Source organism: Sturnus vulgaris, chromosome 4, assembly GCF_052056855.1.
Source record: "Sturnus vulgaris isolate bStuVul1 chromosome 4, bStuVul1.hap1, whole genome shotgun sequence".
Lineage (NCBI taxonomy): Eukaryota > Metazoa > Chordata > Aves > Passeriformes > Sturnidae > Sturnus > Sturnus vulgaris.
This window is the reverse complement of record NC_142246.1, coordinates 64,052,871-64,067,902: the sequence shown is the minus strand read 5'-3', so window position 1 is coordinate 64,067,902 and position 15,032 is coordinate 64,052,871. Positions and strand designations below refer to the sequence as shown.

Here is a 15,032-nt window from a genome sequence, read left to right as displayed (position 1 = left end):
GAAAAGAACATTTCTCTTGGAACAGAATATCCTTAAATCTGCCCGACTAGCAAAACCAACCCAAGTAAGAAGAAAGAAAGACTATATTTCTGTCTGGGCAAGAAGATACTCATCACCTTCACTGTTATGTGCACAGCCAGGCAGTCTCAGAGCAGCACACTGTACTTAGGAAAATCCTTCGAATTTAGCTTAAAAATGTGCAATGCATCTGAAAAGCACAATTTTACAATTCTGCACCCCTTTCCCCCCGCAATGACATGTGACAAGGACACTTAGGGCTTGAGCTCGTTTATGCTGATTGTAGGGTTTTGCATGGATCACTGACCAAGGGTTTCTGGCTACTTACCCACTCTTCCTCATCATACTCAGAATGATGGGGTATAGAGTCCTGTCGTTTAATCTGAGAAGGATGCTCCTGGTGCTGTGCATCAGCCCCTTCTTCTGCACTGTTTCGAGACACAGCTGGCTTCTTGAGGACACAGCCAGGCCGGGCTGTGTACAGTGCTAAAAGGGCACTTCTGACCAGCTGGTCCTTGAATGCGTGCACAAATAACTCCGTCTAGGAAAAAAACCCAAACAAATGAAAAGGTTAGACCAAAGAATGCAGTACTGCAGCAAAGGTGTACAACACTGAATTACCCTTAGGCAGAGCAGGTAATTTTTTCAGGCCTGCCTGGGAGGCAGAAAACAAAGTAGGCCAACAAATAATGACGAACATTTCCAGGGTTTTAGGGATATCTTCACGATCTACAATCCCAGTGCTCTAAGGATTAACACAAGAGTACATTATCTATCAATAGAGATCATCATCCTTTCACATTTTACTCAAATTACAAATTTTGCCTCAGAGGCGATCTTCAACAAGAGCCAATTCCAAGAGTAACCAACCATAGCACAATAATTTCTGAATCAGTGTTAGATAAAACACGATTAACCAGTTTAATCATCTCCCTAAATAAAACCCACCACTCTACACTGCTGAAATAACAGTATCTGCAAAAGCAGTGTTTCCAGAGATAAATTTCATTACCTGTAGGTATCAACCCAGATATCAGGGTAGGTGACACCTGATTTCAAGCTTGATTTTATGCATATTTTAAAGAAAGGAAACTCTGAAGTAGTTTTCTCAGGTCTTCTGAAAATGCTATTCAATCCCTGTATCATTTTTCTATGTTGGCTGTTACAGCTGGAATTTTACCATATTTTAAAAATCCTTCAAACTCCCTGCATTATTCATCTGCCTTCCACCTCAACAAGGAAAGTAAAATGCTTTCTGCATATGGGCTTCACCATGTCCACATTGTCACCATGCAACAGCACTTGCTGCTGCCACCAGTGTGCCCCACATGCCCACCTCCTGTGCCTCAAACACAGGGTCCCATCTCCCTTGGAAGGCTTGGCTTATTCACTCCATCACATGGCAGAACCTATGGAACAGGAGCAGATGAGGTTGCACTACAGGGAGTAACAACTAACAAAGCCATGGGAACAGCTTGGGAGACTCCCAGTTTTGGTTACTTCAACAACACTGAACAGGGTTCATCTGTCAGAGCAGGGACAGAGGGCACATCAGCTGCCATAGCACATCCCACACCTCCCACCCAGAGTTCCCCTCCCCAGACAGAAAGCCTGGTTTGCAGGGAATGATGACAATTTCTTTCACAGCACAATCATCTGAATTTATTTATCCCTGGTCAGTGGGATTGAGCTCCCTTCCTATTTTCCCAGAACATAGTGGATTGCCATGTGCAGGCAGATTCAGGTGCTGAAGTGCCTTTGTGCACACAATCTTAATTAAACAGGGATGTGGGAAGGCATGCAGATAAGAGTCAGAGGATCCAGCCTAAACAAGCAGGAAATTCTAGAAATAAAGGTTGCCCAGCCAAGCTTCATTCAGCCCAAAATATGGAGAAAAAGTAGCAAAAAAACCCCAAACCAAACAAGTTTCAAGTGTCAGCATCTCCCTGGAACTCCTGAGAAGACTCCTGGAAGTCTTCCTCCCAGATTCTGCACTTCTATTCTTATCCTACCCTTTTTCCATACTATCTGCTCCTCTTTTTTATGCATCCGCTCTTACTCAACTTCTTTTTCTTGCCTTCCTGTCTCAATACCCTCTCAAAAGTTTACAGATATTTAAGACAACAAGGCTCTAAAAATTGATGATTTTCTTAAGGCTCCAGCTGCTGGGTTAGGTACTTGAATGACAAGTTTCTGCATTTTCCCATTTTCATTATGTTTAGGAAAAGAAATTTTTCTGAATGGTTGCACGTGGAAAGGCTGAAAACTTTTACTGAAAAATATCTCTACAGATTTAAAAAGAAGAGCCTCAGGCATATCAAAGATAAATTATTAATTTTTTTAAACCTGACTTGGGATTCTTTAGACTTGGCAACAGTGCTCATCTCCCTGGCAATTTTACCAGACCCATTCCTTCTCCTCCTTACCAACTTGGTGCCTGAGGGAAAGGGTGTTTTTTATGTGTTCTTATCTGCAGCCCCTCAGGACTGTCTCCTCGTAGTCCTGCCTTGCTCTGCAGGACAATTTCAGTTTTCTACATTTCCAACCTCCAGATGGTGCATGCTTGGAGAATTAATTAGTCTTTGGGGAATACTGCTATCAAACCCTACCATCCTTTGCCTTACCATGGCAAATTAAGATTTGAGGGGCTGTGTGGTAACAGCAAAGCTCCTCTTTGAGACTCTTCTACAGTTTCATATCAAGAGAATTGAAACTCTATTACTTGTCTATCCTTAAAAACAGCAATATCATGGTTTTGCTGAGGTTTCATACCTATTTTGACCATAATGTCTGTTTGAGATCATTTCAGGTCTCTGGATGAGGCATGGCAGACTCCAAAAAACCTTTACATTTCAGAAAACTCTGAGTATTGGATAACTTGATGTAAAGAATGTCCACTGTGACTGCAATGTATATTAGTTAATGATCTGAAAAGTTTAAGTAATATAATTGAATAGAAATATTTTATAGGGAAAATTAATTTTTAAAAGAAAATCACTACAGAAGTGAGACTCCCATTTTTTAATGCAGAAACTAAAATGATTCTGTAATTAAATTCCATTCAGGGATCCCATTGGTTCAGCAGCAGTCTATATTTTAACCTCATTTTCTAACAGCTCAGTACAGCTAAATTTGCAGAACATCACTATTTATGAAATTGCATTGAAATCACAAAACCAGTCTATACAAAGAAATGAAAACTTTGCAAATTCTTTTACTCTACTAAAGAGTATTTCTGCAAACAAAGATAGGCATAGCTGGAAAATGAATTTATCAAGCCTTGTGCAAGCTGCAAATGCTGATACACTTGTCGACAGCTAACGGCTTCCTTAATCAATTAACAAAAAGTGATGATAAAAGGTTAGTCTCAGGAAAACATTACAGTAAATTGCAAATTATATATGGAGAAGTAAAACCATGCTTAATATGAGAAAATATCCTCCATTTAAGAAGAAGTAGTGGAATTATTTGATTTAATTTTCCACTTTCAATCCATGCAGCCAGTCCTTCCATTTCCAACATGAACACTTAAATGTAATTCACATTATTGATAGCTCAGATTTACTCACTGCTACCTAATAATTATAGAAAGAATTATATATATCAAGTGATATGTTTTTTTAATAAACTTGTATAATTTAATCACCAGGCAAATCATTTTTATGACTTCTCCAAACAGCTGTTTAATTTTTAAGTTTTTATCAAGTTAAAATATAGGAGCATTTATTTTCTACATATAAAAAGTAAGGGAAGATGGAATAGCAGAAGCATTACATATGCCTCAGGAATACAAGTAGGTATCATGTAATTATATTCAACAGAGCATGTGCTACTCCATCTTAAATAAAAGCAGGAACACTGATAGTCTTTGTTTTCCAGTACTGTACCAGATTATACAGACAGATTATTTTAAAACACCAATATAAGGCTCAGAATTAACTATTAGGGATCTAATTTCAGTATTGTGTGGGTTCACTGAGTTTAGGGCTTTGAATTGTTACTTCCCTTCCCTGAAGTTGTCTTTTGGTCTTTCCTGTCCATTTCTCTTCTCTTTAGAAGCAGCTGTCCCACCACATTTCTTCCTCAGCAATCCATCCTATTTCTCCATTATCCATCTTTTCCTAAGAGTAAATTTGGTAATAGACAGGGAAGCAGGTATTGAACCACTCCTGCTGCACATGTTCAGACAATTGGATTGATCTCTTCCAAGCAACAAGTGGAGGCTAGGCAGACATCCATGGGGTACATCGGGTGAGACTCCTTCTTCTGGGAACCTGAGCTCATGTCCTAACAGCAATTTAATTCTGGCCCTGATAAGCTGATATGAACATGCACAACTAAGTCACCAGCTATAAATGTAAAATATCTATGACTTTTGCAAACCGAATGAATAATCTTTTTTGGTCATTTTCTATAGCCAGAGTCTCCAGCAGGCCATGGTTCAAGCAGTGCTTTAGTACCATGGCTGCCTGCAGTCCCTCTGAAATCATCCCCTCCTCCTGCCCGGAGGCAAATGACCAGAGCAAACACATTCCTTAGCAACCAGGCTTTGGATCTTCAGAACAAACACTTCTTTGTCTGATTTGCTTTACCTGTGCATACAGATTTCTTTGAACTAAGCACTAACAGAGCAGCTCCACTTGTTCTATGCACAGCTAAAAGTGCCTCCTGCATGCACAGGTACAATATAATTGCTACAAACTCCCTCCCTAAATTCTTCTGTTTCATTTCCAGGCTGAATTCTGCTTTCTTCCATTATCCCTGACATTCACAGTGACTCCAGTGTTCTCTGAGTTACTGGGGATTTACACATCTGCAAGTGAGGGCAGTGGTTTTCTCCCCCATGGCTCCTCTGCAATGCCTTCACAAGCAAGTAGCTGAGCTCAGTATTCAGATTTGAGACTCTCCCATTGAACGAGGAGCTGCTGGGAAAACGGTGCTCAACAGACCCCAAAGAATGTCACTTCCCAATAGCTGAGGATATATTGGAATGGTTATTGATTGTGTTATTAAGCCACACTGGGGTCACGTTACTGAAGGGGTGGCACATGGAGCAATGGGAAACTCTTCACAACCTCTCAGGTCATAGCTATAGTGCTTCATATTTTTATAGGGTAACATATGCTGGCAAGAACTACAGGCTTCAGCTCATCTCCATTATCAGCCTTTGAAACAGGCAGGAAATATTATCTTCCCTAATTTAGAACTAAAGGAACCAAGATGAGGAAGAGTCTACAGCTACAGATGGATGTAAGAGGAGAAAGAGAATTAAAATTTGACATCTCCTGGAGCCAACTTCCCAGCTTCTCCTTCCAGGCTGCATCACCATTTCTGATCACAATGTTACTGTAAAACTTATACACAAACCTGGCTTGAACTACCTCCCATAAGCAGCAGCTTGAAATATAACAGAAAGAGAATAAAAAAGAATGATTTCTCATACTACAAAATTATTTATAAATTTTGATAAACTCCAGTATGTGGCCACTAGAGGATAAAGAAGATGCATGAAATTAAATTAATTACACTTTTAAATAAAGGCAATATTAATAGATTCCATTAATTTTCTATAAAAAGCCTACAGAAATGTTAAATAACATTCTTTTTTTAATAACATTTTGATGCTTTTTTTAGCTGAGTTTATTTAACATTTCTTGATGCTGTGAAAGTCAATTTATGCAGAAACCCCCCTTCCCCCCAGCAGTTAGAGAGATTTGGTTATTCCACCTCCCATTGCAGTGAAGATTTGAATCTTACTTTTTCTGAAAGCATCTTTAAAGAATTCTTCAAGCTGTCTGGAGAACGTTGGCTTGCAGAACTAAGCAGCAGGTCTGCATGGCTTGATATGAGAGGCTGCAGATGATTGATGTTGCTGAGAACTTCTTTTGCCTTGGCTGTGTTTTCAGGTGAATAGTAAATACACTGGTATCCAGTACTGTGATAACAGAGAGTCACATAATGTCAAATTCATTTCTGCCATTAATAGCAATGCTTACCGTGCTAAAAATCTTACCACTACTTTTGCAGAAAAAAAAAAGCCATATGCCTGAACTTTATAGATATCACTGAAATGCTCCTGCCTTTAAGGGTAAAAGCAAATCTTTCCTTGAACAGCAGCATAAAGCAGACTGCCCACCATCACATGCTCCAAGTAGTACAGTACAAAATTCCTTTGAATGACTGAACATAAAACCCCTACATTTTTACGTGTTTCTTTTAAATACTGTAATTCTAGAGAGAGAAAATATTTGAAAAAAAATCACATAATAATGCCAAAGAGCATAAGGCTCTTTATTTGTCCAACTGAACTCCCCAACAGAGTATTAACTACCTCACTAAGTCTTTCAAAATGGGCCAATTAATGTTTAATTGATCAGTGGCCCACACTGTGTTTTGATTAGCCTCAGTGATGTCCAGGAACCGATGACAAATAGAGTTATCTCTAATAAAAAACAGGTGCCTGATTTGCAAGAATAGACAGCAATGTGGTGTGCAAGTTAATTACTTCAAAACCACACAAATGCACACTGTAAACTTCCTACTTTCAACTCTTCAGACTACTGCAATTCTTTTCCAGATTCTCTTCTATCCCTCTTTCCTCTTTCCCCCTTACTAATTATGCAATATCCTTTTGCACCATTGCTCCCAAACACCATTTCAGACAGCATGCACACACCCAGTAGCTCTTGCTGTTGTGCACAGATCCTCACCTGAACCTCCTACACATAATTCTTCCTTTTATAAAGCCCTGCCTCATTCTTTAAAAAAAAACTAACCAAAGTCTTTTGCAGCTTCAGATTAACACAGGGGAGAAAAGAAACCAAGCACTTGCTGGCCCATCATCAATGCCAGAGGAATGTACATACTATTCCCAGTTGGTTCTGTTTGTATCTCCCTTCTCTCATGTCTTTCCATCAGAAGTGCTTCAGTCCCTTCAACCCTTTCACCACTGATTTCTTTCTTAATTTTGCATACCAAGACCCAAATATTGACACTTGTGTAATCCTCTGAACTTCATGCAATGTGCTTCCTTTCAATCTTTTTTCCAGATCTCTTCACTCTCCCACTTCCCCTTTGTGTCTTCTATTGAATGACTTCCAGTTCCTTCTCATTAGTTTTCTACAAACTAGAAATTAAATCTTGATGGGCCCCTTCCAATTCAGAATTTTCTATGATTTTGGCAAATAAGAATAGCTTCAAGCAGTCTTAAAATTAAGGCTCTTGCTTACATATTTTGCTGAGTTATAGTCCCAAATTCCCCAGTATCCATTCTATTTTTCTGTCTTTCACCAGTGTCTTGATTTCTAGGTGCAATCCTTTGCAGAGGCAGTCAGGATGAATGGCATGTACGTGAGCAAAGCTCAGCCGTGCTACCAGCCACATCTAAATTACAATGCATTTCCTACTTACATCAGCTACCAGACTTATGTCTAATAGAAGTCATAATTCTGAGTATTTCAGCAAAATGAATCATATAAACTGTCTCTCCTAATGAATAAGGCAAAAAAAAAAAAAAAAAAAGAAATCCTTGTGCCTCTGAGTAATGAGGAAACTGCCACAGTTCTACCTTCAAGGTGGTCACACTGTTAATGGGATGGACTTCCAGAGTCAGACCTAGCACCACATTCACTGGAACATTCAAGCTACCAGGCTCAGCAGACAGAGCAGAGACAAAGAGTAATAGTCTACGTTAATTGCAGTGAAGACATAGTCTTAAAAATCTTGATACTTCTCTAATTTCCCACCAGGCTTCTCCCTCCCTTTATCAAACAGTCTTTTTTTGCAGGCAGAATCTGGCTAATGCTGTTATCAAGCTCACCATGCACATACTCCTTTCTGGGATTTCCCTCAGTCTTTAAATCCCAGATAATTTTCACTGATCACCCACAGCTCTAAGCTTCACCGAATATTGCAGCAGAAAAGCTACAGACACCACCGTAAGAAAGAGGAGAGAGTGACACTAAAGATGTGGGCAGTTCTCATTGCAATAAAATAAATCATAGCTCTTAAGTAAAGGAATTAGTGAAGAGAAAAGGACTCTTCAGAATGAAGTGTACTACCAGACTACATTAATTGGCTAATTTAAACATTTCCAGAACCCCAGAAAACATGACACAACTTCAAATATTTTGTTTCTAAGTCGAGGGCAACTTCCTCCACGCCCCTAGGAAAATGTGTAATTATTTTTCAGAAACAACACATTTGGGAGTATTTGAAATTTCTGTTGTCTTCATGCTGTTGCATCTATGACTAGCTGAGGTTTCCTGTGGCCTTACTCCTAATGAAAAGACATTCCTACTTACAAGACAGTGACATTCCCTCATCTACAACTGCTTTTAAAGCTTTCTGCTGCATATAGCTCTGGTATGTGAGCACTATTAGTTAGAAGAGGCAATTGCCAATAGAACTTACAGAGAAACTTTTCACAGGTGTCCTAAGGCACAAACTAGATGAAACTTTTGCATTAAAGGTCCACATGGGTAGGTCCAGTGCAGAATATCAGCAGCATAATGAAAACCTACCTGTGATATGCAAATTATAACTCACATATCTTTTGAAAAACTCTATAATAATGCCTTCTGGGTTAAGTTCCAAAGCTTTCACTAAGCATATAAAACCACATTTGATCATTTCCATATATTGGCACCATCATTAACTATGAACACATGACTGTCAGCAGTCGTTTCAGTATTAAAATTGCTTTAAGGACGTTCTTGTGCAATTGGATGTTTTGGGGATGGTTTATATCCCACATCCATTCCTGGTTTTGTTTTTGTTTTGTGTCCAGAATAGTCCCCTGGCTCTGGGAGTATCATGAAGGGTGAGGGACAGCTCAGGATCCTGCAAGGCTTGGGGGCCAGGGGCCCGTTGCCCTAAAGTTTTTGACTGTTTCTTTCTTTTTCCTTTGGCACCACGACTGGGGCTTGCCAGCTTGCTTTTCTGCTCCTGTGCTGGCTTGGGAGCCCAGGGTCGGTGTGTGCTGCACCAGGAGCCAGAGCCCTCCCGGCCAGGCCATTCCCTCTGCGTGCTGGCACAACCCCAGGAGCAGCCATTGCTGGTGAGCTATCCAAGGGAGCCATCCCCTGCCCAGCCCTGCTGTTTTCTGCCACTGCTTTGGGATTTTTGCTACACTTCAAACTGACATCCCATGTCTGCTTGACCCCCGTGGCTCCTGGCACGGCTTTGGGGTTTCTTCTACACTTTGTTTGTCATTTCTCTGCTAGGGGCACTGACCGGCTCCTTCCCATGGCTGTGCCCAGCAAAGCCCTTCTCTCCTGGGGACACTGACACCGGCTCCTTCCCATGGCTGTGCCCAGCAAAGCCCCTTCTCTCCTCTCTCCTCCCACCCCTGCAGCTGCCATGGCCGTGTAGGGGAGAGGCGGCCAAGCCTGCGCCACAGCGCCCCCTGCTGGAGTGGAGGAATCATCCCTGCCCTGCCCAGCCGGGAGCCAGCAGCGCCCCCTGCTGGAGTGGAGGAGCCATCCCTGCCCTGCCCAGCCGGGAGCCAGCAGCGCCCCCTGCTGGAGTGGAGGAATCATCCCTGCCCAGCCCAGCCGGGAGCCAGCAGCGCCCCGTGCCGGCTGTGCCCGGAACTGCACCAAGGGGAAAGTACCCATGGCTGAGAGAAGGAGCAGGTGGGTTCTGGTTCGGTTCTGTTATTCCTTTCCCCATATCTGTGCCTTAAAGCCCTGCAATTTCAAAGTTAAAATAATTTGGAGTATAGGGAATCATGTTTTCCATTCCAAGGGAGGTTCCTGCCTTCCTTAGCACACACCTCTCTCTCAAACCAAGACATTTGAATAAATACTAAATTGGCTACATTTTAAATTCTAGATTATCAAAGTTTTTGCCTGAGTCTAAATAATGCAGTATGGTAAATTTCTAATTTATAATGAACTTCTGAGTTACTCCACTCCTGCTGTTAAATGCATCATTTGTGTCACTTAGTTAAATTGTTGCCATCTGGGACTGGCTTAAAATCTTCCAACAATGAACATTTGACCTCCCATTTTTCACAACCAAAACCCACAGACATTAGCATCAGGAATACAGTTAAAGCACAATCAGCAAGTGCATCTACCCCTAGATAACTTGAATTTTATGCACATTACTGAAGATACCAATTCAGTGGCTTACTTATGGATCACATGTATTCTGTCTAAAGTGGGAACTTATGATCAAAAATAAATTGTTACATTAAAAACTCTGGATAATTCATGGTCTCAGGAAGTAAAACTAAACCAGATGATCAGAGCTGAGGTTATGAAAACAGGCTTGAAAGAAACTAAAAATTTGAATTACTTTTTTTATTTATTTCCTTAAGATTCCCTTGACACCTTGGAAATTCTAACTTTGAATATGAGGAAAAAGGAATGATGCTATTAGTTCTATGATGATCAAACATCCACAAATCCTTGAGGCAAATGGCTAAGGCTGTATGCACAGAACATTTCCTGATGTTCCTCTATTTTTCTTCATTCCTAACTCCATGAAGTCCAATCTCTCTTTCTCACACAAATGTATACATGCAAAAAGTAGGGTAAAGTGAGTGAAGAATAACATGAAAAGTGTTAAGCATGACAAGTATTTCATTTGAGAATAAAGGTTACAATTAGATCCAACACAGATCTAAATTATTTCAACATCTCTGTGACTTTCTATGAAATTGTACCATTTCTGATTCCTCAGAGATTGGAAATGGGTTGAAGGCTTCAAAATTCAGGCAACAGGAAGACAGAATATTGCAACATTAATAAAATCTCAAGTCACCAAACAGATACGCTACTGAAGGAGCACACTTCATATCTACACTAAAAAAATCTAGGCCTCAAACAGAAATAGTCCTTTTAGACTGTTCAAATCCAAAATAAATTATTATAGTTTAGATGGGAAAAAAGCCTAACAGAAAATCCTTTTCAGTAATGTTCCAGTTTTAACGTTTTGTGAATTTAAAACAGGGTTATTTCCAAAGAGCAGCATGTTAGAAATCATGTATAAAACCCACAATTAATCACAGCACCTAATGCAGCTTGTGGGACACCTCTTTTTCTTGATGGTTAGAGCTGGGACATTAAAAAATTTGCAATCATAAGTCAATGTGTTTTGGTTAAAACAGAGATGATTAAATTAGATTTTAAATAAGGGGGAAAAAAAGCCCTTTGTGTATCTTGAAAGTGATTTATGAACACTTCAAGCAGTGAGGCATTATATGGGTATAACTTCGACAATGTCTGATTTAAATGTTTCTGCACAACTGAGCTCTGAAAACAATCATTTGCTGTGCCATCTAGACTGATGAGAAGACAAGCCCTTCCATTTGCTGGAAGGAGAAATAATCTATACTATCAAGCCAGAAAAGGCTGTATCTGAACAACTGACTGACTTTCTCTTTTATGCAGAAAAGGAGAAAATGAAAAGAACATACCAATACACAATAATGAAAATTATTCTAAAATAAATGTATATCATACACAAGTAATTAATATTCTGCAATTATTTGCCATACTTTAATCATCATATTTCAGTCATTTTAATGTAAATGCTATCATGTTTAAACAAAATTTTTTTAAAGCATCAATTTTTCTTACTTGTCCAATGAAATTCACTACTTGCTACTAAAAGGACAGACATACCAGAGCCATGCCTCATAGACTTGACTGATGTTTATAGTGGAAGGGCCTTTGATCTGTCTTTTTGGTACAGATGAAGAATGCTATGTGAATGGGTTATAAAGCAATGGAACAGGCTTCAGATCACATATCAGAAAGTTCTATATTTCTCACTGAAAAGAGAAGCCTGCCTTGCTTTTATTTCCAGACCTTTTTTTTCAATATGTCTTGAAAAAATCAATTTTTTAAAGAAATTGAATATGACTTTCCTGATGGTAATAAATGAGAGATGAATTGCAAAAACACTGCATTTTTTGTAAATATTATTATACAGGGCTTTTCCCTTTTTGTCTGCACAAAGATGAATATTCTCTGTAGCAGAAAACATGCCAGAATGATCTTGAGATACACATTTTCCACATTCTTCTGTTTGATAAACTTGATAAACTTTCACAAAACATATGTCTCAGTCTTGTTTTAGTTTGGGAACTGCAAATGATACCAGATAGCAGTTCCTCTTGTCTGTTAACTCCACAAGTCTAAGCTTGAGCAAGAAATATTTTGCAATATGCTGACACCGTTGAATATTTTGATAAACTGTTCTAATGATCAGACTGAAGGTCAAAGACATGCAAGGCATTCTGTCACAACCTGAAAGCTACCAGGGTTGCCTGAGAACTAATCTCTTCCCACATCTTGCTCTAAGTCTTCAGCTCAGTTAGCCAAGAGGAAATGGCTGCTGAATCTGCCTTTTTTTCTGTTCATTCTATAGTCTGACTGATTTCTCAAGGTGTCACTTCTTCCTTCAACAAAATCTTCAGAAAATCTGCCCCCGTTGTAAAACAGAAAATTTAAATTGCAAAAGGTGCCCCTGGGGACGCTATGTGTCCTCAAAGCATCTTTATGCAGCCAAATAAACAGGTGCATGCAAAATAACACTGCTGTCACCACAGCAAAATAAATTTCTCCATTATAAGATTGGGAATGGTCCTTTCAAGTATTTATGTAAAGCAGACCCCCTCCTGAATATTCATTAAATGAGATTGTGTTGAGAGCTTGCTTACCCCTGTCTTCCAACTCACACAAGTACTTGAAGTTGAAAAATCAAAATGGAGTTTTCTCTGAACAGCACAAAAGATGAATTTTGGAGGCTTCCTCCTTTCTGCTTTGTGGGAATTCACACACAAGTGACCATTTCCCCATCTCTGGAGAGTATTAGCTGAAAACTGCAGTGCACTGTTTTCAGTGCTCTAACTTAAGTTGGCTAGCCTGACTCAGGCTCTATTTTTAGGAAGAGTCTGACAGGATAGTAACATAGCTACTCTAGTTATATCATCCTGAAGACAGACCTTTGCTTTTCCAGGAGAACCCAGAAACACAAAGAAAACTGTCAGAGTAAACTTCTTGTACCCTGTCCTCAAAAATTGCCAAAACACAGGTGTTTCTGAGGGATGCAGGAAAATCTAAGCAGCAGGGCAAATGTAAGGTGATGTGCAGGTTCTTGAAATAGGTCTGAAATGCCTTGACAGAACCTGCAAAAAGCTCTCAACCAACATCTCCTCTCCCCTATCACCAGCAACTAAGAAACATGGGCATTGTCTAGTGATGCCCATGAGATACTGCAATGTGTGTCCTTCCGGGAATACTTTCTCTTCCCTATAAGGCATCTTTTCTCCAATAAAGAGAAATCACAGAGGATAATTTATCTCACAGCTATCCTCCATTTTGGGAGGTTGCACTCTGCCAGCATGGATATGCTGCAGGACTGAGCTAGTGAGAAATGCTTCATTTTCTGAAAGCTGAGCACTGTGGGAACTGTAATGTTCTTTATATCATATGACTTTAAAGGATTATGTCTATTGTATGATTTATATCTTGTGGCTCCAGTAATAAATTATTATGATAAAAACCCACAAACCACTATTGCAACCACATTAATTAGGTAGTAAAGGAGCAAATACTTTAAGAAATGTCTTTAGACATTTTCTTCAGCAGAAAACACGTACTTTGTAGGCCTCCATATGATGGGGATAAGGCTGCCCATACCAGTTTGCTGACAGCAGAATATTAACACAAAGTTCATTGATGTGTCTTACATGATCAATGATGTACAGGTTTCACTGGCAGATTTCAGCATCAGAGGTGGTCAGGGAAATGAAAGATTTTTGAAGATTTAAAAGAATTTTTATATTGTATAGGGCAAGCAAGACCCCCTCAATAATACAGCTTTCAAAGCAACTAGATCTGCTGGGTTTTGTTTGGTTTTAATATTGATGCCAAGTCCCATTCAACCTAGAAGTCAACAGCATATTTGTATAATTTCCCTTTTATTCTTTAAGATATTGTATCCAAGAAACTTTTCTGAGCATTGAATAGAATGGAATAGATTTTCTCTGCACTGTCATGATAATTTAGATCAGACTACTTCCTTCCTGCATTCTCTTTGGAATGCTGCAACACCTCAGTCAGCACCATCACTTGAAGCACTGACTAGTCATAACTATGAGTGCTGCCAGTGACAGCTGTGCCTGCTCGAAAATCTTAACAGCTATAGCAACAAACACAAATACATCCAGTTCTTAGTTAGGAAAAGATGTAACTAACACTACTGTGCATGTTCAACAGTGAACAAAGCATTTGAGTTCCACAATAAACCGAAACCTTTATTTTTGATTAGTCTTACTTTGGCTTTCTGAAGAATCAGAGTAACTTGTTGTTTCAAGTGTATTAAAAATACATTTTCTTTCTTAGCATACACCCAGGGCTGTCAGAAATAAAGCTGCTACTCTAAGCTACAATTTCTGTATTTAAAACTTATCTACAGGTACATTCCTCTTAGCACAAGAGTTGCCAAAGAGATGCCTCATTCTGAAAAAGTTTTCAAGCACTAATATACCTCCAGCTTCCTGAAATATGATGGAAAAAAAAAATCACAAATTTGAATCATTAAGGTTGCAAAAGACTCCAAGATCACCGAGTCCAACCTTTGACAGAACAACCACCATATCAACTAAACCATAGCACCGAGTGCCAAGTCTTGTCTTTTCTTGAACACTTCCAGGGATGATGACTTCACCATTTCCCTGGGAAGCCTGCTCCAATGCACAACAACCCTTTCCATGAAGAAATCCTTCCTGATGCCCCACCTGAACATCCCCTGGCACAGCTTGAGGCCATTTCCTGTGTTTACTCAGAATTAGTCTTAACATTAAAAGTAGACCATGCTTCAATTTTCAGCAAAGCAGGAAAATAAAAGAAATATTTTATGATAGCAATGTCCAATCTTACTAGATTTTAATCTTCCCTTCATTCAGCAGGATAAACTCTTTGGTTCCTCAATGAGCTCACAGCATTTTAATGCAACCTTAATGGTACTTTCTCAGCTACCAGAAAGAAAGAATACTT

At 39.5% G+C, this 15,032-nt stretch overlaps 1 protein-coding gene across 6 annotated transcripts in view; it reads right to left on the bottom strand.

Moving 5' to 3' along the window:
* The window catches only part of INPP4B (inositol polyphosphate-4-phosphatase type II B), a 294,269-nt gene that overhangs the window by 66,150 nt on the left and 213,087 nt on the right, over positions 1–15,032 (bottom strand). For all 6 annotated transcript variants that reach the window (XM_088164137.1, XM_088164138.1, XM_088164136.1 and 3 more), the window contains exons 15-16: positions 5,776–5,953; positions 347–559 (exon numbers count right to left, since the gene is read on the bottom strand). In XM_088164137.1, coding sequence (XP_088020263.1) covers positions 347–559; positions 5,776–5,953 — 391 coding nt within the window. The remainder of the gene's footprint in view (positions 1–346; positions 560–5,775; positions 5,954–15,032) is intronic.